Source organism: Polistes fuscatus, unplaced genomic scaffold (assembly GCF_010416935.1).
Source record: "Polistes fuscatus isolate 324 unplaced genomic scaffold, CU_Pfus_HIC Scaffold15, whole genome shotgun sequence".
Classification (NCBI taxonomy): domain Eukaryota; kingdom Metazoa; phylum Arthropoda; class Insecta; order Hymenoptera; family Vespidae; genus Polistes; species Polistes fuscatus.
In genome coordinates, this window is record NW_025113053.1 from 3221372 (window position 1) to 3247870 (window position 26499).

Genomic DNA, 26499 nt, shown 5'->3' on the forward strand with positions numbered 1-26499 from the left:
ACATATATCTTTTTTAAGCTTATTAAATATAAATTATAAGATGATAAAAATATTCCAACTCGTTCCTTTATTTTCATCCAAATTCGAACATTGTTCTCTCCTATTTCCACAACATCATGATTCTTTGCATTTAGTTTTATATCTTTTAGTGTCTTCAGATACTTATTATAAAGATCCCAATTAATTTCAAATCTTACAATACCTTGAAGATCAATGTTTATTGCTGTAAATATTGTAAATATAAAATGAAGTATGATATTATAAAAGCAATAAAATTTATAAATTCCCAGTATTTAATATTCGATTGAATAGCTTAAATAACATAAGTATAACATACTACTAAGGAATTCGCAGAAACTACTAAAATCATGTATAAAATTCATTGTTATTTTAAAATCTCTTTCTGTCTTTGACAATTCACCCCATTGTGTGTTAGCTTTTATTGCTGGTTCATTTAATCGTGACATTAAATCTGAAATTGCAGCGATAGGACTTTGCGAAGTAAAATCAACTTCTGCATAAGCATAATATGTTTCCTATATAGATTAATAAATATATATATAAACATTTATGATAGATTACTTTCTCAAATAATTGATCAAGTACTAATAAATGAAATTACTAACATCTAACAAATGCTTCATTTCAAATGCAATATCTGATCTTAGGCGATAAACTATTATTGATTTGCCATAGAATGGTTCCGTAGTACCATCGGTTACACAACCACGCAGAACTTGTTTTTCATGTTCATACTGTGGTGACCATCTACCAGATTCTAAAATAATTGTTTACAAAATATAACGTACATAGGTAATTTAATTCTTACATTATTTTCAGGTAATTTAAGAGAAAACATAGTACCTATTGATGGTGGTGTCATATATTGATAATGTATAATAATAGCTCGTTTCCCACCTTCCTTAAAGAAATTACTAAACGTATTTACATATTCATCTTTGTCAATAATTCCTTCTGCTAAAGTTTCTGATGGTAAATTTAAAATAAATGCTGCTACTTCCAATACCGTCTGATGTGTACCTCTTAAAAGACCATACCTAGAATTTCTCTGTTCTTTGTATTTTTCCTATAAATCCATTAAAAATCTAGTTTTTTAGTAAAATATTAACGACTACATGAATTCAAGTAATTCATCTATAATAATTTATACTACATACAAGACGTTCTTCTATACTTTCCCCAGGAATTTTTTCTAAAGAAACTCTTCTTTTTAATAATTCAGCGATACGTTGCTGTATCGCTGGCATTGTATAATCTCGCGAAACATTTTGTGTACCTACGAAAGGTATCATTTTAAATAATAAGATATAATAATCTTAAGAATTAATCAAAATGAACTTTTCAATTATACGATTAATATGTGTATAACAAATGAAGTAACACCATTCGGCATTTTGTATCATTTTAAAAAAGACAATTTCATTTCAAAGTAAATCGATATGTACTTAAAAGTAAAGTAGAGCAAGTAAAATTTTTTTTTGCTGACGTACATCATTTCAAAAAAGTAAATACCTGAATATACGGGTATTTTACTGAAAAATTCTTTTTATGCATGTATAGCAATACATTGCATAATACTATTTTGAACAGCGCGGGTGTCGATAAAACACGGATTCTAATTTTTAATAAATCTAAAAATAAAAGTAAAATAAAAAATAACGAATCAATTATATACAATGATATATAAATTGACATAGCTTTCTATACAAAATTATATATAATTTATATATTTAATTTACACATATATAATTTATATAAAGTGTCTATATCTCTCTATCTATCCTATAAATTTAATTTATATAATATTACACTCAGTATCATATTATATGTAATTTAAATAAGAAAAAACAAGAGAATAAAATCACACATAATTAATATGTTAAAAACATTTAACTACATTTAACATGTAAACATAACTAATTAGCCATATAATATTGTACTTACATATATGCCAGGAACAAATATTTATTTGCATCGGACGATTCTCGCTACGCAGAAACTATTGCGTAAAATCTCATAGAATAATAAGCAGTTTGAATGTAATTTAATACATGATTTAAACAAAAGGAAAAACTCTAGTGAATGATTTTTTAAGAGAGTCGCATTAAATACACTTCTCTAATATAAAACCTATTTATTTTATTTCAAATTATATATATTCTAATAATAAGAAGCTTTTTTTATTACATTCTGCGTCTAGCCGTTTTTGCTCAACTTTCTATTCAAGCCATTTGATACTTTTTTCAATATGTCAGCGTGTACCATCGATGATATACATGGATAAATCATAAAATATTTTAATGATTCTTATCTCTTTTTATTATCTTTAGACTAAAAAACATATCTTTTATGACATTAATAATTATTATTCTGTTCGTATAAAAACAAATAAAAAGAAATTTATTTCAACTTTGAAACATTATGAGTTGAAATAGGCTGATTATTTATCTTTTTAATTTGCTGATGTCGCGCAAGCTGTAACAGCAATTATATGAATTTCAACAAAAGAAAGAATGTATAATATACATAATATACATTAGTAAATGGGTCATTGAAGAGGCTGACTTTAAGTTCGGATGAAAATAAGTGAAAGTTTGTCAAACGAACTTCTAGCAAGGATATATTCTTATTCTTATTTTATCTTTTCGTAGAGATGTTTATCCGACCAATATCCTAATTAATAGTCTAATTTAATTAAAATATGAGAGTCGGAATGATTTACGTTTCTGTTTTTTTCCTTTCTTTTCGATAAAACATCGTACAAAATATTCAAAAATCCGTTTTATGTATAATATCGTTTGAAAAAAAAAGATTGATTTCGTATTTAAACTTCTCGTAAAATAAAAAAACAAAACTAAGAGTACAAAGGTTGAGTAAGAAAAGATTCTTTATTATTTTAATTCTTTCCTTTTAAAGAAGCGAGTAAAAATATAATATAATATGTACATAAAGAAGAAAAAGGTAAAAAAAACATACTTAACGCGAGAATATATGTATGCAAATAATATTTTATATTATTTTTGTGACTTCATGAATTTTTAGAATATTTTTCACAGTCTTGTAATTAGTTTATATATGTATGCACGTATGTATGAATATCTAACAATAAGATCTGTAAGAATAATATATTAAATCTCTTCATCAATCTTCGTTAATATCTTATCGCGACAAATATTCGTAAGATAAAAAGTAAGAAATTGAAGAAATTTGTAAAAATCGGCGCACGTTAGAAGATTATTAAATAAAATCATATATTTACTCGTTTTTATCTTTGTTAAAAAAGAGAATACAGCTTCCCTTTTTTAAAACTACTTTCCTGTATACCTTGAAAAAAAATGTCGAAAGGACTAAGGAAGAAAAAATGTGCTTCGTGCCGATTCGCTGAAGCAATGGACGGTCAACTGGATCGTGAAATTCAACGTGGGATGTCACAAAGCAAGGTGATCAAGTCACCTTCGCAAACAGTCAGACGGCGCAGCGTTGAACACATATCGTAATAGTCGCTTGCATTTCCTTTCGAAGGATAGTCCTCCAAAACGTTCTTTACTTTTATCCATCAGATATACAGTTCCGCGAACTCGTCTCGTAAAAGTTATCGATGAAGTTTTCCGATAAATTCAATACATTCTATAACGAATCGTTTACCGTTTCTGTCATCTTTATAATCATTTTAACTTTGTTTTTATATATTTTTGATAGGCCCAATATTTCACCTCTAATGTTCTTAAATAAAAATGTTATTTCCAATTGTAATTAAGTGAAGAATATTATCGAATTTTTACGAGAGAAAATAGTTTAGTATTAGATATATACAATAATGTATTTATATAATAAATATTTATTATCCGTTAGATTATGAAAATTAAGGACTGTAAAGCTATTATTTCATAATTTCTATTAATGATTAATCACGTTATCTTAATATGGATCACATATTAATTGAAAATATGATTTTGTAATTAAAAATGGAACACGTGATTGCAATCGATCAAAAATCAATTTTAAAATATAACAATGATGAAAATCTTTCAATGAAATAATCTTTTCACTTTTCTTTCAAACATCCGCGTGGTCCATTCCAAACTATTATGTCAATAAACTCGAATATAGAAGATAAATAAACTTTCTCTTAGCACTTTCTCTACATGATGTCCAAACGTTAAAAACTTGTGAATATACGTCATAAAATAAGCACAATATATCATACTGATTTTAAGGAAATAATTACCATGAAAAAAAATCCTACCTTTTATTTATAAAAATATTATAAAATTTTGAAAATCTCCTAAAAAACGCAGTTATATGCAGCTCATACAGATATTAAGAATTCATCAAATCGTGATGCATATTCTAATGATTAATGAAATTAAAAAGTACATTTTAGGAATGAATGTTTTGCAGAAAAAAAATGCCAGCCTTGAAGCTTTTCGGGCGGAAATGGTTAACAGCCACGGACGATCTCGTCTATCCTGAATTGTTTGAAATTTTAATACGTCTTATTTGGTAAGAAATTAATAAGGAACAATAAAATCAACACGTCTACGTAACTCCTAATTAACATTCTTAAGTTTTCCTTATTACATACGATGACTATAATCATTATATTGTCAATTTATTTTCCTTGCGTATAAAAACTTTCCATATATGGTTGCAGGTTGATCTTGATAGGAATAGGATGCATCAAATATTATTCAAGTACTTGGAAATGCCAGCAAGGAGGTGATCTGGTCCGTGTATATTTGTTAGGAGAAGCAATAATCCTTGGCATAGTTATGATTCTTACATTTTTTATTATAAGATATAGCAGTAGAGGATCGATAACGGATACGCACTCTCGCCGATACGTTGAACCGCTTCTCACGGTGAAGTAAGTAAATGATATAATGATATCACATTTCTGTATGACCAAAAGAAAGAAAATAAAATAACAACAAAATTATTATTTTCTTATTATGATTCTTACGCATAAATCGCTTATCTAATTACGAGCGGTAAGAAATAGAAAGAATTGTCGCAATAAAATCGCTTTATTTGTGTTTAATTGTTTTGATATATTCGCAGAATACTTATGATTCTACCGGAAATAAATTGGAATATATTGGGAACGCTTTGGATCTTTAACAAAAATATAGAATGCGAGATAGAACAGTACACGATAAGTGTCGTGAAGGCAATGGTATTTTTCAATTGGATCCTCATCGGCCTCACAATTTTCGGTTTTATTCTTGTTTTCGATCCTCTTGGCTCGATGGATAAGCACAACAATAATTTAGACGACTCAATCGAGCATGGAAAGATATCGCGAATTTGGCGACGAAGATTCAAGTTCCTTTGGTGGATGAGGAAAGACGAAAGCGCCAACGAAACCTTCCAACATGTTGCTGGTGAGACATAGGTACGCCTGATTTAAAAAGTCCTGCCACATTTATAATTAAAACTTGGATAGCAATATTCACCGTCTTATTCACTTTTACATAGCGATTTCATTTTCCGTTGAGTGGATAAAAAAAATAAATAAAAGAAACAAATTTTAACAAGCCAGCAAGAGAAGTAGGACAGGAAAGTCTTCAATACTCGTTTAGTTTTACATAGAGAAATCACGACGATCTTATTCTTTTTATGGCAAATTTAGATTAAAAACTCGTTACTCTGCAAAAAATACTTTTATCGTCATCCTTCTTTAAATTCTCGATTGGCAGGACTTTTTTTGTAAATAGCATAAGATGTTAGGAAAAATAAATTTAATAATATTCAAAATTGTATTATTAACATAGATAAAAACATAATTAACATAAGTGAACCGTTACATACATTATAAATAATCTAATTTTTCCCAGGTTTACTCACTGCTCTATTTCGAGGAACAAATTTGGTACCTTCCGACGTTATGGCAGGTTTAATTCTACTGCGAGTTCGGCAAAAACGTGAAACGCACAAATTGAGAACATTAAATCTTTCTAAACCGAAATATACTGTTGGTAAATAAATGAATCCGATTGAATTCGTTTGCTATGAATTAACAACTCATTAACACTTTAACGACCGCACGTCTACGCAGTTAAACGTCATCAGGGGCCGGAAAAAAAAAAGAAAAAAAATAGGCAATAATTACCTATAATCAAAGACGTACCAATGAAATATGAAGCCAATAGCAGTATCCAAAATTGTTTACATTTATAAATTATCACACAAAGAGTGTGGTACTGGCCAAAAACCTTCGGCGGTAGCATCACACACATGTTGTGTGAGCGGTCGTTAAAGTGTTAATAAAAATTGAAAGCATATTAAAAACTTTTATTTTAGATGCACGTGATATTTTCATCAACACTCCCAGTTGGATGACCTTGGAAAATGCACATCATTTTCTTAAATTATCGATCGCATCTTACGGTTGGCTTTTCGTTTGTTATCAACATGTGTGTACCGGATGTTTCCGTTTAATACCAAACTTAACTTTCTGCGGCTGTTTCCGGTAAGTTTTATAATATAACATATTTAAATTTTCTATGCGGGTCTAGTATCATTACATAATTGTATTTTGCTAGAAAAAAACGGAAAGTTATCCTGGATGACAATTGTTGTTTCTGCAATTTATCCGGAGTAAGATATATGTCCAAATTATCAAATGACGACATCCTCTTCGCAAGTTTTAAAAACCATTTATGTGAAGTAAGCTTAAGTAGGAGATAAATAGAATAATAATTATATGTCACTTATTATAAAAAATTTTCATCTTTATATGTAATTGACAGATACCTTTTTGCGTAATAACTGATCATAAGACCTCTAGCATTGCTATAGTTATACGAGGCTCTTTATCATTAAGAGATCTAATCACAGACATTGCCGCAGCATCCGAGACGTTTGAATGTTCTGGACTTCCTCCAGGAAGTATGGTAATTATACGTTTTTTAACTTAAAAAAGAACAAAAAACATGAGAAAAATAATTAATGTAAATACTTTATTATTATTTATATCTTTTTTATGCTAATCAAACAGTACTAAGTAACAAATAAAAAATAAAATAATGTTTGCATTGCATAATTATTTAAATTCGTTTTATTTTTATGAAATATACGATCTTATGTTTCCATGCGTGTTATTTTAAAAACTAAAATAATATTTGTTTTTTCTTTAATAAATTTATAGGCACATAAGGGTATGCTATCAGGAGCTAAAGTAATTTTAAAACAGTTGAACCATTATAAAATCTTAGAAATGGCTTTTAATACATATCCCACTTATACCCTTACAGTAACAGGTACGTTACTATGATTTTATTAAAAATTAGATAATAAATAGAATGATTTTATGTAAAGGAAGAAATGTTTAATATTGTTTATTTACAAAATCGTCTTAGGTCACAGTTTAGGTGCTGGAATTGCAGTTTTATTAAGTATATTATTACGACATCAATACCCAAATTTAAGAGTTTATGCATTTTCTACACCAGGTAATGTCTTGAAATGGATGAAGTATTTTCTTGATCACTTTTATAAAAAATTATTGGAAACAAACTTAATTAAATAGCTGGAGTTCTTACTCGCGCTGCTGCTAAAGTTACAGAAGAATTTGTATTAACAATAGGCCTTGGAGATGATCTTGTGATGAAGTTAAGTGTTGAAAGTACGGAAGATTTAAGAACATCTTTACTTGATACTCTTGCAGCATGTCGATTACCAAAAGTATACTTTTCTTTTTATTTTTTCTGCTGTTAATAATTTGTATATCTTGTAAAAATATGAGATTAATACATGGAGCTTCGTTAATTCCTATAATATTTTTTGTTTTAATAGTATAGAGTAATTCTCAATGGATTTGGATATGCATTACATGGTGTACCTGAACAAGACCTCGACAATACATGGGAAAATTTTGACATTATCAATCCACTTCCAATACAACAATCCCCTTTGTTAAAAATATCAACAAATACTAATGATGTAGTAATACACGTTGACAAATAAGTACATAAATAAACGTATTAGAACTGTGCCTAATAAATTATATCATTTGATTTCAGGAAAACAAAGTACTAGTACGAGATATTTCACAAAGAAGATTTTCAAAAATGAGACTTTACAATGCTGGTCTTATATTACATTTGTCAAGATGTAAACATATAGAAACAGATACCAAAAGGTATCTTATTATATTATTTCTATAAATATAACTTTTATTGATAAGTTTCAATGATCATATATTTATTATTTCGTTTATTTAATTATAGTAAGAAAAATAAAAAAGAAAAGAAATATGAAATGCGATGGGCACAGCCAGAAGAATTTACCAAATTGATAGTAATGCCACGAATGCTTTTAGATCATCTTCCAGAAAATTTAGAAAAAGCACTTGCAACATTAATAGAACAACAAAAGGATCTACCAATTTACCTTGATCCATAATGCAATTTTAAAATATAAAATCTAGTTAATATGTTATTTAAATTAAAAATGGTAAGAAGCTCCTTGTAATTATATATATTATAAAACTATTTTGTAAATTTTAAAAAATACATAAGAAAATAGATCACTGTATTACTTATATATATATGTAGGGTGTCCAGTTGCACGTAGAAAATATAACAAGTGTCGCACTAAATTAAATTTTACATTTACTTTATATTAATATTTATATAATATTTTTAAAAAATAATGTTACTTAAGCAATAATGCAAAACTTGATTATTTTATATATAAATTACTTGTATATAACTATTAAATATTAATTATTCACATTACAATATTACACTTATATTAAACACAACGTAAATAAAAGTAAAACAATCAAAGGAATAAATTATTTAAACTTACGAATATAGTATAACAGAGCTAAGTTTATTTATCAAAATAGAACGGTTAACTGGATAGTTAGACTTGTATATACAATACATACCTATCAAAGTTGATCACATCTTGCACCTTTGTTGTTGTTTCATCACTGGACTCCAACGAATATGAGGAGTTTGAAATTTGCACCTAATAAAATTTCATATAAATATTATTTTAAATTATCATTGTGTGTGTGTGTTTATAACTATATTATATTTAAACAAATATTAGAAAGAACCATTGTTTAAACAATTACTTTACAATGTATCGATTATTATAAATGATTGCTATATAATTACTAACAACTAATAAATCATATTACAATAACATACATGCACTATACATAGTTTAAATAAATTCAGAACAATCAAAGGGTTAATTGATTAAACTTACAAGTAGGAATTAACGAAACCACTTTTATTGTTAACTCGTGGTCAACTCAACGATTTATCACCTATTATAATTATCCATACTTCAATTATTTCATGTTTTGTTTACTTCATTACAAAATGTTTGATATCACATTAGTAAAAGAAAGCTATTCAGATAAAAAAAAAAGAAAGTAAACTATGATTGTGGATTTATATAATGTTTTATTAATCACTATAATATTAAATTTAATTAACCAAAGTTAATATTAAAATTTCAAAAAATCATAAATAAAATCATAAATAAAATCTAGAAAAAAATATTTAGAAAGGAAAATACTAGTAAAATGGTGTACCAAGATGGCAGAAAATAATTATAATACATATTTACATATCCATGATATATATTTAGGTATTTCTTATTAGATATTTTTATTCGAAGCATAAACGAACATTGCCAATACACAGAAAAATAAACAAAGTAACTAAATTGGGTTAGGGAAATTTTTTACTTAAACGTTTCTTCTACTGTTGAATAGGGAACATGGCGCATACTATCGGCGAAATATTCCTTTCAAACATGTGAGATGCGTCCACATGTTGACTCTTCTTTAGTTACAAGTTTTTACATTAGTATATTTATTGAGTGTGTATATAATTGTTCACAAATAATAAATACGATTAATAGTAAATTTGAAAGAAAACAATCTTGTTATAAAAGTAAGTAATTATTAATTTTTCTATGTCAAATTGACATAACCTCATTTATCCATCTGCACTGTAACTTTGTTTTTATATAATCAGATTTAAATACAATATTTATAAAACTTTCTTTCAACAAACAGTTGAGCATGTATGTAAAAAAAATGTAGTATGTAAATACTACAATTTTAAATAATAAATTATGTTTTTTAGTATCTGTCGCTTCATTAATAATTAAATATATTATATATTATTCATTAATAATTAAATATATATATTATTATATTTTATATAGATGTCGATTGTCTCATCACGAATTAGCAGTTTGACTTCTATCTTAAAATTGCCAAATGCTAGATCACAATTATTAAGACAATCTAACAAAGTATATTTTAAACTTCCAAAAAATGTTAAAGATATTCTTATAAATTATGAAAATAGAAGTAACGTAAAAGATTATGAAGATTTAATATGCATTTTAAAAAGTTCCAGTATCAAAGTAAGTAATGATGATATACTTTATTGCATAATGTAAGTTAAATTGAAATTGGAAAGTTATAATGAATTTAAACAATTTTATTTAGGATATTGATTTAGAAGAATTTGTAACTGAAGTAAAAAAATGTGTATCATTACTTAGTCCTCTTCACCAAATCTTTGTTGAAGTACTTCTTCAGATAAATTGGATTGATAGATCACCAGAAGTAAAACATGCTTATAAGATCTTCCTAGAAGATTTGATGTGTACACAGGTTTATTATGTAAAATGTATAATAGATACACTTGTTGCGTTATTTAAACCAGGTATATTTTTTGTTTTAAAAATAATTTTGTAAATGATCATACTTTGAACTTTACTTTTTGAAAAGAAAAAAGTTATGAATGAATATATTAAAAATTATTTTCAATTTTTAGTGGAAAGTGATAATAAAGAGTGGGAAGCAGGAGAATGTAGAAAAGAAGATATAGAGAGACTGAACCATGTACATGATGTTTTACGAAAAATCTTGAAAGTTGTACCAATGTAGGCATTATAAATTCTTAATAGTTAATTTAAAAGTACTTTATAAATATAATACAAGAAAATTAATTGCTGTTTATAAATTCCAGGTCTACTAAACTTGTACTTCAATCAGTAAGAGCAAAATTTCCGTATCTCTTACTAAATACACATATTCATGAAGTTTATATCTATTCATTACTTCAAATATTAAACTATGCTCCTCAATTACAATCAGATATATTGACTCTAATTATTAACAGGTAAATATGTACAAAATAATATTTGTCATTAAAATGTGTATTTTAACAAGTAAAAAAAGATGTAATTTTCTCTTGTGATGTATTTAAGGTTAGTAATGTTAGATGTAAATATTCCACAATCAGACGTAAATGATGAAGATAGTGCAATGGAGAGTGATAATGAAATGCTGGACATTGATGAAAATACAAATAATGAAAATAAAAATATAAAACCATTACATCCATTATCACATACTTTGGATGTATGCATGGAACAAATGCTTAAATTTATAGATGATACTTGTTACGTGGAAGATGAATTAAACATGGAAGCTTTAAAAAAACTTTATCTTGATTATTTAAAAATATTTGAATCAATAATACTACCCACATATGAATGTCGATATGTGCAGTTCATTATGTTATACATTTGTAGTTTTAAAGCAACAATTGTAGAAGCTTTCTTAGACTGGCTTTGGAAAAAAACAACCAATCCAAATATACCAACGATATTACGACATACATCTGCATCATATATTGCAAGCTTAGTTGGTGTAGCTTCATTCGTACCATCGGGGTAATTATTGAATTTGTTTTATTAATTTAATTCATTTTTCAGTTTAAAATTACTTCTTATGTTATAAATAATTTATCTATAACATATAATTATTTCAGATTAGTAAAAAGAACACTCTCCAAATTAGCAAAGTGGATACATGATTATATCAATAGAGAAGAAAATTCAGAGTATGGCAGTCATAATCCTACAAATCATCATATATTTTATTCTATTTGTCAAGCATTATTTTTTATTGTTACTGCTAGATGTAAAGATTTTATTCATACACAAAATCGTAAGTACTATAAATCTAGTTATACAGAACGGAAAGTTTCAATAGAAACACTTAATTATCTTTTTTATTTTTAATGTATACAAATATGTCTTAACAAGTTTAAATTGAAGATATTTGAGAATTCATTAATTAAATATCCTACTTTATATATATGTATATAATTATACAATATGCTAATACTGTATAATATATACTGTATAATTTATATATATTATACAGTATAATAATACTGTATATTATATATATATATATATATTATACAGTATGCTAATATGATTTTTAATTTTTACAGATATGATGTATCTAAACAAGTTAGATCTACCTAGAATTATATCGTGCAAATTGAACCCTCTTAAATCGTGTCAATCCGAAGTTGTACATAATTTTGCTGATGTATCACGAACGTATCAATTGGCATATTGCTATACAATAATTGAAAGTAATTCACGAAATCAGTTACCAATTATTCATGATAATGATTCTTGTGAATATACGCTTGATGGTTTTTTCCCGTTCAGTACATACAATTTAAGTCGTAGTGCACAGCGATTAACTCATTTATTATATAATAATTCTGAACATAATTATAATAATTTGACGAACGAAGATAGAACTGACATAGCCGAATTTATGATGGAATAATTAGTTACTCTTTAATAGAGTATTTAAAAACGAACATTTTTATAAGTTGTGCAATTCTTATCTTTTATGAAACTTTTTCTTTAATTGAATAAACAAATACTAATGGACTATTAAAATCATTGACATTAAATTATATATCTTCAGTAAAAATATTTGAAAAACATATTTTTGTATTTCTTTTATCCAAATATATCACCAAATGTATATATGCCCTAAGATCCATCTCAATAAACATTATTGTGCAAAATATAAGAATTTAAAAATTTTAACTAAAATGATATATATAGTAAATAAATTATAAGTTATCAGAATATAAATAGAAACGGAAATTTTTATATTTGAGCTATATCACGGCACTTAATATCGAATTTATGTGTAGAACATTTTGTTTATTTATATGCATAATGGATCATTATCAACAATTACTTAAAATATTAGCTTAATTATACAATTAAAGCACGTTACTACATTATTTTATTTCTATTTCTATTCTTATAAAACCTATTCTAAACGTATATTTTATTGCATTAGAGAACTTGTTTGTTATGAAGGCGATGTTCTTTTAAACATGGCATAGAACAGAAAAAATTTGAACTGTAATTAAAAGGCACCTGATTTGTAATGTCTGTAGCACATTGAAAACATCGGACAGTATGATTTTCTTTTGTAATATTTTCTGCAACTAATGCCCTCTATAATAATAATAAAAAGAGAACATAATTTTTTTAGTTTCATATTTTCATTTCCAAAATGTCAATATAAAAAAAGATATACCTTTTCTTTATCATTCAAATTTAAAAATCGTTGCTTTGCTTCTTCTTCACGCTTTTTTATTTCAAATTCTCGTTTTTTAATTTTTTCTTTCTCGCGTTTCACTTTTCTTTGTTGCCTCTTTTTCTCCGCTTCTTCTTGTTCTATTTCATCATTAAGTGGTCCAGGTATTTGTGACTAACAAAAATATTCGATTTTTTTTATATGTATGTAAATAATTAGAACTATTTAATAATTTATAAAAGTAATACCTTACTATAATTGAACTTGTCAGGGTAATCAGCCATAAATCTTCTAAACGTATTTCTAGTTTCTTTATTTCTTGAAGCTGCATAAGGTGTTTGTAATTTTTTATTTTTGTTGCAAGGATTCGACCCAATTTCTAACAACGCCCTGTAATAATAAAAACAAATCCTTCACAGATAATACTTGACATTTTAGATTTTGATATTTTCTATGATAAAAAGAAAGTTTCTATATTATTTATAATATTTCGTAAATATGTTACCATATTAATTTTAAATGTCCTCCAATAGCTGCTAAATGAAGCATTGTATTACCATCTTCATTTCCATCATTTAACAATTTGATCACACTTTCCATATTGAAAGATGTTCGAGTATCTACGTTGCTTTCTTCTCCTAATGTTGATTCGAATTTTTTAACTTCAGTTAATAAAATATCTATTGTAGAAGTTAACAATTCATTATCACCCAATTTACATGCATTCCATAATTGATATTTAGCATTATGTAATACTTCATTTACTATAGACTCTAAAACAAATTAACCTTTCATAAAGAAATGTTTTTTTACATAATATACAAATTATTCTACGATTGCATAGATTAATAAAATAAATGTATGTTATAAAAAAAAAAAAAGTATATTGTTATAAAAATTACACTACCATCAGTGTGATTTCTTTTCACTTTCTTTTTTTGTTTACGTGCTTTCTTATTTTTCATATATCTTGGTACAGTATCCTGAAAAGCGAGTAAATGTTCTCGGAATTCAATTTCCATATTATGTTCAACTAGAGGCATATTTACTTGATCATTAGTGTAATCATTGTTATCGCTTGTTTCAGACTCTGTAGATGTCAAAGCTAATTTGATAACAATATCTAAAAAACAATTAAAAATCTATAAGTTCTTTATTTTAGTTACATATTTGATGGTAATTGTAAGCTATTATTTAATGATAAAAAAATAAAATACCAGGCAAAGGACGGCATGGACTTTTACGTGGTTTGGCTCTGTCTATGTTTCCACGAGAACCCCTATGTTGCCTTTCTGGAGATGGTTGCATTATCATTTTAATGTCTTCATTATTTTTCAAACTATTGACATTGTTTGTGAATTTTACATTAGAACTTGAATTTATTTCTTCTTCAGGTACTTCAACTACTAGATCAATTTTTGAAATCTTTTTTCGTGGTGGTTGTCGTGGTGAAATAGGGAAACAATCAGTAAAATTTGCTGCAGAACCTAAATTATATTAATATGTAAAACATTGTACTATAAAATTTATTATAAAGTCCAAAATAAATATTTACCATATATTTCTATTGTACTTAGTATATCATACACACGCTTAACTTCATTAAATGTAGCTCTTCGAGTAGGAAATGGTAATGGCCTTAGTCTAGAATCATTTTTATTTAAAGGTGGATTTTTACCACCAAATAGTATAGTACGATTATATGGCCCCACAGCTCTATACAAAATTAATGATGAATTGTTGATATAATTCGTCCATAATTCCAATATTTCTTGCACATGCTAAATCATATATGAGTATATATATATATATACTTATACAAATGAAAATATATTATATGTAAAATTTATTTTTCACTATAAACCTGTATAAAAGATGCTTCATTATAACGACGCAAACTTGCTCCAGCACTTTTTGCATGACTACCTAATGAACGACTGTCACGAGAAGTTTGTGCAGAACCTTGTTTAGCTCGAACAGTATAAGAATGAAAGGTTTTATGCACAATTGGTTCTCCATCTGTAATTTATAAAATTAAAATACAAAATTTAAATCCCTTTTCTTTTGAAGACTAAATTTTTCCATTTAGACTAAGAAACTTCAATTATTATATCTTTACAGATTTAAAAAAAGAACAAGCAATTTAATATTTATTTTAAATGCTTTATTATAATTTAATGTATCCGTTAATGTTTTGCTAAAAATAAAGCTAAAAATAAAAAGTTAGTATAACAGCATAGTAATTAGAAAATAGAAATATTAAAAAACGCCTACCATTAGTTAACTTCTTTTATGTATACTTTTATATATATATTACATAATTGATTAGAAACCTTGAAAAACTGCTGCTGCAAAATGTCCACCTCCAACCATGATAATGGTCCATGATGTTTTCTTCCCACTATTCATTGCCTGAGCTATCATCTCATCGTCCACCTCAGGAATTTCCTAAAACGTAAGTGCATCTCTCCTGATCTGGCAAGTATAGACACGCCAAGTGATTCTAACAAAGTAGATCAAGTTACAAGATACAATTTTTGCATTTTTACATGCAAAATTATATGTACTTAACTTAAATCTATGCTTTGTATAATAAATGAACAAATAGCTAACAAACCTTTTTGTTATGAAGTAAACATCTATATATACTAAATATATTTCCATCGTCATTTTCAAAAAATACTTTGGAATGACGACTAGCAATAGCAAGTAATTCTTGAATCTTTTTTTTTTTAGATATTTCTTCATTGTACTCTGTGTCTGAACTATCAGATACTACTTCTTGAGATTTTCCCTTTCTTTCGTGTTTTTTATTTTTTACAATAGATGAATTTTCATTCTTACTCATTGATTCATTATTTTTCGTAGACAGACTTGATGATCCTCCTGTTTCCGAAGTACCTGTATCGTCTTCATTTTCAGAATCTACTTCACTAGCAGAAAGACTGGATACATCTCCTGGTACAGTATGGTATATAATATATATCAAAATTTATATATCCTTTTATAAAAATAGATAATTTTAAATAAATATTATAAAATACCTTTATCTGCTAAAAGATTGAAGTTATCTTCATTAATTGACTTTAAACCATTCAAATGTTGTTTTAGATTATAACGATGCCAATCTAATTTATAATGTAATCTTTGTTGTGTTTTATCCTCAAATACAGTATTACAAAAAGAACAGCTCAACGAATCTGATACAGATAATTCCTCTAGTTGAGTTAATATATTTTCTATTTCTGGAACTAAAAAATCATTTTTAATTATAGTATCTATACAAATGTATAATTTATACATCAATAACACATAAACGTTAATGAAAAAAAACATTAATATATTATGTTATTATAATTTACATTAATAAATAATAAATCTCCATGCTATAAATTTGACTAAAAATAATTGTATAGATATTATTCTTATTATAAAATAAATATAATAAAAATCTTATCATCAAGCATTTATTTTAAATGTCTTAACAATTTGTAAAACTGCTAATTTATGTTAAATAAAATGTCTGAACAAAGAATCGATTTCATTAACGTTAATTCATAATCACAGATATTTCAAAATATTTCGACTTTATTTAAAGTAAACAACAGCAACTGTAAAATGAAATATTGAATATACATACCAGAAGATGATCGTGATTGCATGCATTGTGCTACTTTAATGCCTTTAGTAATCCGATCAAAATCTTCTTTATTGTAAATTTTAAACATTCGATGATCCATTTTTTTTGCACTCCAATTGAATTTACCTTAAATTTTATTTGCAATAGTTTAATTAAATACAAAATTAATAGGTTATACACTTTCTTAATAACTATAAATACCTTAAATATAGAACTGTACAAGTTTTAGAATGTGATATATAAGGAATAAATTGGAAAGGTGATCAATGGCAAATCAATATCAGAAATTACTAATCTTTTCACACGTATTTTCTACGTAGCGTTTCGTATGAGAATGAAAGATTACATTAAGTTACATCATATCACCGTGTATGTACCATCTTATACAAAAAGGATTAATTTAGGAGGGAATTTTAAATGTTGACTTTCCTCCAATATATATTAATGATTTAAATATTTTTATACTAACAATAACATATTTTTACAATAACCGATGAACAAATTATATTATTATTTTATAAATTCACAACTATTAATTCTAAAAGAAAACTATGCATATATATATATAATGTTTGCAATAATTTTACTTTAATATAAATACTTCTTTGTATTTATTGCATAGTATTTCTATAATTGCAAAAACGAATATATTATTATTTATTTTTTTTATAAATGATAATACAAATGAATGATATTGCAAATAAAACAAAAAGAATTAATTACTTCATGTGCTCTTTAGAAACTAACTTCATTAAGTTATACTGCTAAGGGATTTCGCAATTAATAATTGTTTTTTAATCATATATGTACTCTCTCTCTCTCTCTTTCTCTTTATCTCCATCTCTATATCTATCTCTAATTTATTTTATTAATATGTGATATATAGTTTTATATGCTATTTACATAATAGCTATGATAATTTAGATGAATGTGATATAAGATTGAAAGATTTGTAACCTCTTCTATAATTATCTCAACAAATTAACAAGTTGCACTTGTCATATTTTTATTGTAAAAGAAAAATATGGTAATTACAATGACAAATTTATTATTATATAAATATCAATCAATATTAATTCGCATTTCTCTTTTGGAACAGTTAAAAAATACTACAAGAAAGCTTAACTATGGAATATCTACCACGTGCTATCATGTTAGACAATTATTAGTACATGATAATTCAGGTAAAAATCAAATATTTGATTCAAATACCCCAAATCCCAAACCAGTAATTTTACCCGATCAGGAACCACCTAATCAGTCTCCAAAAGGCCCACCTATGCAACCTATAATTATAGAAATACCAGGTTTTCTAAAATCTATATATCTTTATTAACATTAACAATTATATTGTATATATGTAATGAAGAATCAGTATAATATTATAGTCATATATTGAATCATGCTAGGTCCTATAATTGAACCTGTCCTTCCTAAAATTCAGCCAGATTCTAAACCTCCTAATGAAATTCCAGCAGTTAACAAAAATATAGGAAAGAACAGAATGATGAATACAAGTACCGATAATGATGAAGTTCTCATTAAAGAGGTAAGATAAGAATCAAATATATATTTGGTAGTTTACATAAACATTTTTTTATAAAATGTAGATAAAGGATAAAGGTATAATAACGCTGAATCGACCAAAAGCTCTCAATGCATTAAATCTTTCCATGGTACAAAAAATATATCCAATTCTGAAAGAATGGGAGTCTACCAAAAAGTTTGTTATAATGGAAGGTGCTGGAAATAAAGCATTTTGTGCAGGTGGAGATGTTAAAGCCATAATTACTTCTCTAAATGAACCAAACGGAAGTTTCTTGGGTGAAAAATTCTTTAGAGATGAATACACGTATGTTTTGAAATTTTAATATCAATTTAAGTTGACTAAAACATTTTGTTAGTATCAAATTTACATTTCTGAAAATGTAAAATATTGATACAGATTAAATCATTTAATCGGCACATATAAAAAGCCTTACATAGCAATAATACATGGAATAACAATGGGAGGTGGTGCTGGCTTATCTGTACATGGAAAATACAGAATAGCAACTGAAAATACTTTATTTGCCATGCCTGAAACTGCAATAGGATTATTCCCAGACGTAGGAGGAAGTTACTTCCTTTCTAGATTGAAAGGAAAATTAGGACTTTATTTAGGTCTCACAGGACATAGATTACAAGGTAGTAAAATAAGATCTAACAATAAAATTTAAATGATTTGAGTAAAATATACAAAAAGTCTGCTTTTAGGCATTGATGTACTTCATGCTGGCATTGCTACACATTTTATTCCATCTGCTAGACTCCAGGATTTAAAAGATGATTTATTAAAATTGGATACTAATGATATTGAACAAGTTTTAAATAAATATCAACCTAAAGATTTAATGAATGAATTCTCTTTATCACCATATATACACACAATTGAAAAATGCTTTTCTTCATCTTCTGTTGAAGAAATAATTAAAAGGTATGATAAAATAAGTATTATTATTTTCCTACTTTTACATTATTTATTCTCTTGTTTTCTTTTCTGCGATTAAGATTAAATAAAGATAATTCAGAATGGGCAAGTCAAATAGTACAAATACTATTAAAAATGTCACCGACATCTCTGAAAGTTACAAAAAAATGTATAGAAGAAGGTAGTAAACTTACTTTAAGAGAATGTTTAAAAATGGAATACAGATTAAGCTGTGCCTGTTTGCACAAAAATAGTGATTTCTATGAAGGTATGCATATAATTGTCTCAATATTATATTTAAAAATGAAAAAATACAATATATCATAACTATCTGATATTTCTATTAAAGGTGTTACATCTTTACTTATTAAAAAAAATAAAAATCCAACGTGGAATCCAAAATCCTTAGATGAAATTATAGATGAATATATTAATCAACGATTTCAAAAACTACCAGATGATAAAGAATTGCAAATTTGATAATACTGTATAGTTTATCAATTGTATCGTCGCATTAATTACATTATGATGTTTATTTTTCTATATATAAAAACATATACTTTTATACTTTACTTAAAAATTAATAAACAAAGATATTAAAATAAATAATTGTCATGGACAATCTAAAATTTAAATTCTCATACATCGTACGCGCTTTTCGTATTAAAAAGCGAAACTAGCGCCAATACTTCGATTAATTGATTTATCTATTATTAACTTTATTCTTCTCACATGAGTAATAAATAGATATTGTAACATGTACAATGTATTATATAAATATATTTAACATATTATAATATCTTAAGATAAAATTGTTTCTACATAATGAGTTTACATATTATAATGATAAATATATCACTGAGTCATTCCTGAATAAAATAAATGTGTGTGTGTGTGTGTGTGTTGCGAAAAAATAATTAAAACAAATAGAATTGATGATACTTTGAGAATTATTATGTGACTGGTATCCTACAGTTAAATGCCTTGTTGCATTCGATAGCGGTTGATGGCAATGCCGTATAGTGTCGCATGTGATCGTGCATTAGCATGAGTGCGCTACGTTTCACCGATATCTCTTTGAAACCATGAGCATTTCCGTGATATGAGAGTGATTCAGTGCCGACGCATCTCTGCCTGAGAAGTCATCGTGGTGTAAAAGCATGATGGTCGCGCGTGAAAGGACGTACGAACAGCAAAAGCAACGTGAGTCTAATAACGTTTCCAAAAAATATATTTAACGAAGAATATCTTGTATAATAAGAGCTATTATGGCTTACACAAGCAGAGCTATATAATTAATCTTCCTTCTTCCTAAAAGTTTACAAATTGCGTAGTTTTACAAATCTTATATTCTGTAATGCCGTTAAATTTATCATATTTTATTGAAGTATCTTTTCTGTTAGACAGTTATGTCGTTTTCTTTGCGAATAGAAAGTTCCATTCAATGATGCACGATATGTGGGCTGCGCTCAGAGTATTGGGTGAATGCATTCCTAAGAATGCATTCACGTCCGCTCTATGTCGCGTTCCTTTTCTGCTTTATGTAATTTTCCTAGAGACACCTGCCTTTTGAAGATGTAGGACGCTCGATGTTCTCTCTTATCGGAAACATTTGCGCCAACATCAATATTCTTATTTATTAAGTATCGTACTTTTCTTCTACGAAAGTCCTTACTAGAAATTTAATACGACTATATCGTTTTTAAATTTGTCCTCGAGAAATGGGGTGTGTATATGCTAAGATTATAATTATGTATATATATGTATATATGTATATATGCGCGTTATCGTGATAAACATGACGAATCTGTAATACGATAATGTTCGAGTAATGCATATGATGGACGATTGCTGTAGCTATTGTTGTCCTCGTTAACGCGCCTGACAGCCTCAATAAGAAGGAAATATCTGTTCTATTTTTGTATATCCCTTGATCACTCTCGTGTGTTCTTTATTAATTATACGATAAATACATACATGTATATTTAAGAGTTATTAAATAAATTATATATCATTTAACATTTCTCTTCTCTTTGTATCATCTTAGGGTACTGAGGTGGTATTAAATAGCCTTTTAAAATGGCTACAAAAACAGATGATGCAGCATCCGTTGACAATACAAATGATGGTAAGATAAATAAGTTATATTGAATTTAATATTATTCATTTAATTTTAAATACTAAAATCTATCATATTTTTTTGATTTTGTAAGGAGAAAGCATGGATAAGGAAATATTAACTCTTGCCAATAATGATGAAAGGAATCACCGTATCCCACCAACGTATATGTATAATACAGGATCTGAACAAAGTACTGGTACCTTGGATCAAGAACAAGGTGGTATTAACCGCAATCAAGCTACAGAAGATCAACTTGGACCTTTGCCACCAAATTGGGAAAAGGCTTTTACGGATACTGGAGAAGTATATTTTATAGAGTATGTATACATAGATCACTAATTAATTAAGTAAGAAAATACACAAATATGTGAAAAATACATATATTTTTAATATGTTTTAGTCATAATACAGGAACATCTCATTGGTTGGATCCACGATTATCAAAATTTCAAAAAAGATCTTTAGAGGAGTGCCTAGATGATGAATTACCTTATGGATGGGAAAAGATAGACGATACTCTCTATGGGACATATTTTATTGATCATGTAAATCGTAGGACACAATACGAAAATCCGGTTTTGCAAGCAAAGCGAGCGCAACAGAATTTAATTGATAGGAAAAGTCCAAATTTTACGAGAAATCCAGATAAATTAAAGGGTCAAAGAATAAGAACTACTTTGATAAAAAGTGCAAGAGGGTTAGGTTTTACTATTGTTGGTGGAGATGATACTGTAGAAGAATTTCTTCAAATAAAAAGTGTTGTTCCAAATGGTCCAGCATGGTTGGACGGAAAACTTCAAACTGGTATAATTTTGTGATTTATTTATTTTAAACATATTTTATATTTTTTCGTATGTTAATCAAATTATACAATAAAATAAATTTTATTTGATAGGTGATGTATTGGTATATGTAAATAATACTTGCGTGTTAGGATTCACTCATAATGAAATGGTAAATGTATTTAAATCAATTGGAAGTGGTGAAACTGTTACATTAGAAGTATGTAGAGGTTATCCACTACCATTTGATCCGAATGATCCTAATACTGAGGTTGTTACTACAATAGCAGTTAATCCACCAGGTAAATTAAATTTAGAATTAATAATTCATTTACAAGTTAATAACTTTGTTGCTACATGAAATTTCTTTTATCTTAATAATTTCTTTTAGATGTTTTGACCGAAGAGCCAGGCATGTACATGGATTTAGGACCTCCTTTACAATCAAATTCACGTTTCAATTTTCTAGATTCTACATTTTTGCCAGTACATAATTTGCAAAATGGTGAAAATCTTGCTACAACGTCTGTGAATTCTATGCCTGACCTTTGCATTTCAGACAAAATTAACACAATTAAGAGACCAAGCAGTACAGATATTCTTTTATCAGAAAATAGTGAAATTAATGAATGTAAAGACTCTCCTGTGTCTTCCAAATCAGAATTTCTGAGTATTGCTATAGTAAAAGGAGCAATGGGATTTGGATTTACTATAGCAGATTCTGCACATGGTCAAAAAGTTAAAAAGATATTGGATCGTCAACGTTGTAAGAATTTAATAGAAGGTGATATATTGGTTAGTATAAATGATATCAATGTAAGAAATATGTGTCACTCAGAGGTTGTCCAAGTATTAAAGGATTGTCCACGTAACGAAGAAGCGCTTGTGCACGTTCAAAGGACCACAATGAAATCTAAAGAAAATAAGGAAAAAAACACTCCAGATTTTTTCAGAAGTAAGACTCCTACTGCAGATATTTATAGTACTCAATCTAAAACAGTAATACCTAGCAGACCAAAAACGCCATTAATAGATACAAGAAGTCATCCTAAATCTCCTACAGCAGCAAATAGACCAAACTGGAATGAAGTACAAAGTGAAAATGAATTGAATCCACTTGATACTCGATATAAATATTCTGAATATAGTCATAGTATGTATTATACTGATCCATATAAAGCAAACATTACGAACTTAACAGACAACTTTGCTACCATGGCCAATATGGATGATGAATCATTAAGAAATGTTACTAAGCATGATTGGGTGACAAATGATAAACTGAATATAAATAATGATTTATATTCTATTAACATTTCGCATCATGAAAATATATTAAAACAAAATGGAAGTATACATTCCGATTATTATAAAGATTTGTATGCCGTTCAATCGCATTCCCAATATAATGAAACAGATTATAATGTTTACTCAATTGGTCAAGAACAAAATGTTGACACTGGTGAAATATGGGATAAGCGAAAGGAAACTACTAGTTTTGAACATGAACAACCACATTCCAGTTCTATAGCACGGTATGTTAATATTTTAGTCTCTTATTTAACTTTTTAAAATTAATTTTTTTATAATCAATTTCACATTCACAATCTATTTATATTTATTTGATTAAAGGTATCCACAGTACAGTAATGAATTGGTTTGTCCAATTGTACCTGATATAGAATGGATTGAGACACTTGTGACATTAGTCAGACAAGATACAGGGTTTGGATTTAGAATAGTAGGTGGTACAGAAGAAGGATCTCAGGTTAGTTCTAATAAATATTACAATTTATATACATGTGGATATGAAAAGGAAACTGGAACTAATAGTATGTAATGGTTAGCAGGTTTCTGTTGGTCATATTGTACCTGGTGGTGCAGCAGATCTTGATAACAGATTAAATACCGGTGATTTGATTATGTCCGTTGATGGAGAAAGTGTAATGAATTCTTCACACCATCATGTAGTACAATTAATGATAGCTGCAGCTCAAAATGGTCGAGTTACTTTGGGAATACGTCGCCGTATTAATACTCAAGAACATTTACAAGATAATCTCCAAGCTTCAAATGATATAATAATTCATAGTAGACAAATGAATCTTCAATATCCTTATGACGTGACAGTTACTAGAATGGAAAATGAAGGATTCGGTTTTGTAATTATATCGTCAGTCAATAAAGCTGGCTCTACAATTGGTAGAATAATTGAGGGATCTCCAGCGGAACGATGTGGTCGACTAAATGTTGGAGATCATATATTAGCCGTTAATCACGTTGATATAACAAATGTATGTCATAAAGATATCGTGAATTTAATCAAAGATTCTGGATATTCTGTAACGTTAACCATTGGTTATCCTCTTGATGATTGTTGTAGCAGTACATCATTATCTCAAAAGGTATTCATTGTTATTATATTAGTTTAAAATAATATGTATAATATAATATATGTCTTCATTTATTGAGGTTTTTTATAATCATGAATTATTTTATATAACTTAGGATGAACCAACAGGAGAAGGAGATGGAGGCCAGTATCATGCTGTTGAATTAACACGTGGAACTCGAGGCTTTGGATTTAGTATACGTGGTGGACGGGAATTTCAGAATATGCCATTGTTTGTACTGCAAATTGCTGAAAATGGACCTGCATCTATCGATAATCGATTGAGGGTAAGTATCTATTTTACTTAAAATATGTAACTAAATCTATAATTTATCATTTTTTTTTTGCAATAATTCTTAGGTTGGGGATCAAATAATCGAAATAAATGGTATCAATACTAAAAATATGACACACACAGAAGCAATAGAAATCATTCGCAATGGTGGTCCTTCAGTTCGTCTATTAGTACGACGTGGCTGCCAAATGCCATCAGTGGTAGGTGCTCCTCCACATCTCTACGATATGAACATTTGAGATTAACCATTTCAATAATAACATATTAATCATAAATTAACGAAACATCTTTTATGATGATGCTAATGCTAATTTTGCCTTTGTATAACTTCTGATGACTTGGAATCAAGCTTCAGGGTATAACATTAGGTAATGTGTTAAGTAGATAAGACAGGCAATAGACAATACAAAAAATAAGGAGAAATTCCCCCCCCAAAAAAAAAAAGATGAAACATATCTTCTGGCACTCCGTAGATCAAATGTAAACCAGGTATATACTTGGTTTTACTTTTATAAAAAAGGAAGGGAAAAAAACCAAAACATATGTCATTATGTATAATATTTTATAACAATGATTTTTAATGATTGGTATCGTATGCAATTGTCAACGGAGGAAGAAAAAGATCTTTTGTGTCAACTTATTATCTATATTTATATTGGATAATATTGTTAGATATTAACATATATATGATCAGTGTGAAATTGTTTCATATATACATGCGCTCTTTATAACGTATTTTATATATCTACACCAAAATTTTGATCTATTTTATATCCATTTAAACTAAGTGGGTAAATTATGACGGAATTTTAAATATTAACTTATATTGAAAATTACGTATTAGTATTTTTCTTTTTTTTAATTACATTCATTATATTTATAAATAAATAGAAAGGTTCTTTTATTATTCGTACTTATAAAATCGTATCAAAATGACAGCTAATGTAGCTTTTATCCTGCAGCTATTATTTTAGCTTGCAAGGAGTTTAATTTTTAGATACTATTACATTTGCTCATCTTAACTAAATTGGTGCTAGTTTTATATTTTGATTGTTTGGTTTCGTAATTGATCCTAACACGTGTGATAGCTTGAAAGTATTGTGCCTTGCGCGTGTTCCGTATTTAATAACAACTACTAAGTGAATGCTTGGGCCTTCAAAATGATTATAAATTTGTATTAAAATTCATTGTAGAGTAATCTCACACTCGACCAAATAAGTATTCGACCAATTGGTGAGGGCACCCCACAAAGGCATTTATTGAAATTACACAAGATGGGTGTGCACTCTAAAAAACATCCGAAAGTTCGATTTTCCATTTTATTGAACTGTTGTTCATCTAAAAAGAGATATCTATAGTAAGC

General features: G+C 27.4%; 6 protein-coding genes and 2 long non-coding RNA genes across 14 annotated transcripts in view; 5 read left to right on the forward strand and 3 right to left on the reverse strand.

Moving 5' to 3' along the window:
* LOC122514491 overlaps positions 1 to 26499 on the forward strand; it is a 779718-nt gene that overhangs the window by 104759 nt on the left and 648460 nt on the right. The gene's annotated exons all lie outside the window — the stretch shown is intronic.
* Positions 71 to 1428, reverse strand: LOC122514483. 2 transcript variants are annotated; one of them, XM_043631366.1, is made up of 4 exons: positions 1179 to 1428; positions 865 to 1087; positions 627 to 778; positions 71 to 223 (listed from the first exon to the last, which is right to left on the reverse strand). In XM_043631366.1, exons 1-4 carry the CDS (start codon positions 1311 to 1313, stop codon positions 218 to 220), a joined length of 516 nt encoding a protein of 171 aa, XP_043487301.1. In that variant the 5' UTR covers positions 1314 to 1428; the 3' UTR covers positions 71 to 217. The 2 variants fall into 2 exon arrangements, with proteins under 2 accessions (XP_043487301.1, XP_043487300.1); XM_043631365.1 differs by lacking the exon at positions 71 to 223 and adding an exon at positions 275 to 536.
* LOC122514485 (diacylglycerol lipase-beta-like) lies at positions 4275 to 8504 on the forward strand. The gene is made up of 13 exons (XM_043631367.1): positions 4275 to 4524; positions 4676 to 4888; positions 5083 to 5405; positions 5859 to 5999; positions 6325 to 6493; positions 6567 to 6690; positions 6774 to 6917; positions 7172 to 7283; positions 7383 to 7475; positions 7553 to 7707; positions 7819 to 7965; positions 8046 to 8164; positions 8253 to 8504. Exons 1-13 carry the CDS (start codon positions 4412 to 4414, stop codon positions 8425 to 8427), a joined length of 2028 nt encoding a protein of 675 aa, XP_043487302.1. The 5' UTR covers positions 4275 to 4411; the 3' UTR covers positions 8428 to 8504.
* On the reverse strand, positions 4792 to 9469 carry LOC122514486. Its single transcript, XR_006303060.1, has 4 exons — positions 9247 to 9469; positions 8918 to 9000; positions 6778 to 6936; positions 4792 to 6695 (listed from the first exon to the last, which is right to left on the reverse strand). It is a non-coding gene; the product is annotated as an uncharacterized LOC122514486 (long non-coding RNA).
* Positions 9761 to 12908, forward strand: LOC122514477 (RNA polymerase I-specific transcription initiation factor RRN3). Its single transcript, XM_043631351.1, has 8 exons — positions 9761 to 9941; positions 10219 to 10422; positions 10508 to 10727; positions 10839 to 10947; positions 11034 to 11186; positions 11275 to 11742; positions 11841 to 12019; positions 12312 to 12908. The coding sequence occupies exons 2-8, from the start codon at positions 10219 to 10221 to the stop codon at positions 12659 to 12661; spliced, it is 1683 nt and encodes a 560-aa protein (XP_043487286.1). The 5' UTR covers positions 9761 to 9941; the 3' UTR covers positions 12662 to 12908.
* Positions 13149 to 17448, reverse strand: LOC122514471 (protein vms-1-like). 2 transcript variants are annotated; one of them, XM_043631337.1, is made up of 13 exons: positions 17277 to 17448; positions 17076 to 17201; positions 16480 to 16686; positions 16053 to 16393; positions 15769 to 15883; positions 15300 to 15454; positions 14991 to 15216; positions 14653 to 14922; positions 14343 to 14558; positions 13941 to 14208; positions 13684 to 13825; positions 13436 to 13609; positions 13149 to 13353 (listed from the first exon to the last, which is right to left on the reverse strand). In XM_043631337.1, exons 2-13 carry the CDS (start codon positions 17173 to 17175, stop codon positions 13189 to 13191), a joined length of 2379 nt encoding a protein of 792 aa, XP_043487272.1. In that variant the 5' UTR covers positions 17176 to 17201; positions 17277 to 17448; the 3' UTR covers positions 13149 to 13188. The 2 variants fall into 2 exon arrangements, with proteins under 2 accessions (XP_043487272.1, XP_043487273.1); XM_043631338.1 differs by lacking the exon at positions 13149 to 13353 and having other exon boundaries at positions 13571 to 13609; positions 13689 to 13825.
* LOC122514481 (3-hydroxyisobutyryl-CoA hydrolase, mitochondrial) lies at positions 17904 to 20305 on the forward strand. Of its 2 annotated transcripts, none has more exons than XM_043631363.1 (8): positions 17904 to 18102; positions 18175 to 18259; positions 18554 to 18624; positions 18686 to 18927; positions 19021 to 19262; positions 19332 to 19551; positions 19626 to 19813; positions 19895 to 20305. In XM_043631363.1, the coding sequence occupies exons 1-8, from the start codon at positions 18100 to 18102 to the stop codon at positions 20023 to 20025; spliced, it is 1182 nt and encodes a 393-aa protein (XP_043487298.1). In that variant the 5' UTR covers positions 17904 to 18099; the 3' UTR covers positions 20026 to 20305. The 2 variants fall into 2 exon arrangements, with proteins under 2 accessions (XP_043487298.1, XP_043487297.1); XM_043631362.1 differs by having other exon boundaries at positions 17905 to 18102; positions 18551 to 18624.
* LOC122514470 (membrane-associated guanylate kinase, WW and PDZ domain-containing protein 1-like) lies at positions 20405 to 26351 on the forward strand. 4 transcript variants are annotated; one of them, XM_043631335.1, is made up of 11 exons: positions 20405 to 20748; positions 21593 to 21673; positions 21759 to 21984; positions 22068 to 22471; positions 22563 to 22751; positions 22841 to 23404; positions 23483 to 23984; positions 24082 to 24217; positions 24297 to 24854; positions 24958 to 25128; positions 25202 to 26351. In XM_043631335.1, the coding sequence occupies exons 2-11, from the start codon at positions 21625 to 21627 to the stop codon at positions 25373 to 25375; spliced, it is 2973 nt and encodes a 990-aa protein (XP_043487270.1). In that variant the 5' UTR covers positions 20405 to 20748; positions 21593 to 21624; the 3' UTR covers positions 25376 to 26351. The 4 variants fall into 4 exon arrangements, with proteins under 4 accessions (XP_043487270.1, XP_043487271.1, XP_043487268.1 ...); XM_043631336.1 differs by having other exon boundaries at positions 23513 to 23984; XM_043631333.1 differs by having other exon boundaries at positions 22841 to 23984.

Excerpts from the sequence above, each read along its gene's own strand:
- LOC122514481 (XM_043631362.1), top strand. Across the intron at positions 19,263-19,331 it reads CACAGGACATAGATTACAAG|GCATTGATGTACTTCATGCT; the intron begins GTAGTAAAATAA and ends GTCTGCTTTTAG. Across the intron at positions 19,552-19,625 it reads GTTGAAGAAATAATTAAAAG|ATTAAATAAAGATAATTCAG; the intron begins GTATGATAAAAT and ends TCTGCGATTAAG.
- LOC122514471 (XM_043631337.1), bottom strand. The coding sequence starts at position 17,175 with ATGGATCATCGAATGTTTAAAATTTACAATAAAGAAGATTTTGATCGG. Across the intron at positions 16,394-16,479 it reads CAATCTTTTAGCAGATAAAG|GAGATGTATCCAGTCTTTCT; the intron begins GTATTTTATAAT and ends ATACTGTACCAG. Across the intron at positions 15,217-15,299 it reads ATGAAGCATCTTTTATACAG|CATGTGCAAGAAATATTGGA; the intron begins GTTTATAGTGAA and ends TATATGATTTAG.
- LOC122514483 (XM_043631365.1), bottom strand. The coding sequence starts at position 1,313 with ATGATACCTTTCGTAGGTACACAAAATGTTTCGCGAGATTATACAATG. Across the intron at positions 779-864 it reads TATGACACCACCATCAATAG|AATCTGGTAGATGGTCACCA; the intron begins GTACTATGTTTT and ends CAATTATTTTAG. Across the intron at positions 537-626 it reads AAATGAAGCATTTGTTAGAT|GAAACATATTATGCTTATGC; the intron begins GTTAGTAATTTC and ends TAATCTATATAG.
- LOC122514485 (XM_043631367.1), top strand. The coding sequence starts at position 4,412 with ATGTTTTGCAGAAAAAAAATGCCAGCCTTGAAGCTTTTCGGGCGGAAA. Across the intron at positions 6,691-6,773 it reads TTAAAAACCATTTATGTGAA|ATACCTTTTTGCGTAATAAC; the intron begins GTAAGCTTAAGT and ends TGTAATTGACAG. Across the intron at positions 7,966-8,045 it reads TATCAACAAATACTAATGAT|GAAAACAAAGTACTAGTACG; the intron begins GTAGTAATACAC and ends ATTTGATTTCAG.
- LOC122514470 (XM_043631333.1), top strand. The coding sequence starts at position 21,625 with ATGGCTACAAAAACAGATGATGCAGCATCCGTTGACAATACAAATGAT. Across the intron at positions 23,985-24,081 it reads CATTCCAGTTCTATAGCACG|GTATCCACAGTACAGTAATG; the intron begins GTATGTTAATAT and ends ATTTGATTAAAG. Across the intron at positions 24,855-24,957 it reads GTACATCATTATCTCAAAAG|GATGAACCAACAGGAGAAGG; the intron begins GTATTCATTGTT and ends TATATAACTTAG.
- LOC122514477 (XM_043631351.1), top strand. The coding sequence starts at position 10,219 with ATGTCGATTGTCTCATCACGAATTAGCAGTTTGACTTCTATCTTAAAA. Across the intron at positions 10,728-10,838 it reads TGTTGCGTTATTTAAACCAG|TGGAAAGTGATAATAAAGAG; the intron begins GTATATTTTTTG and ends TTCAATTTTTAG. Across the intron at positions 11,743-11,840 it reads GCTTCATTCGTACCATCGGG|ATTAGTAAAAAGAACACTCT; the intron begins GTAATTATTGAA and ends TAATTATTTCAG.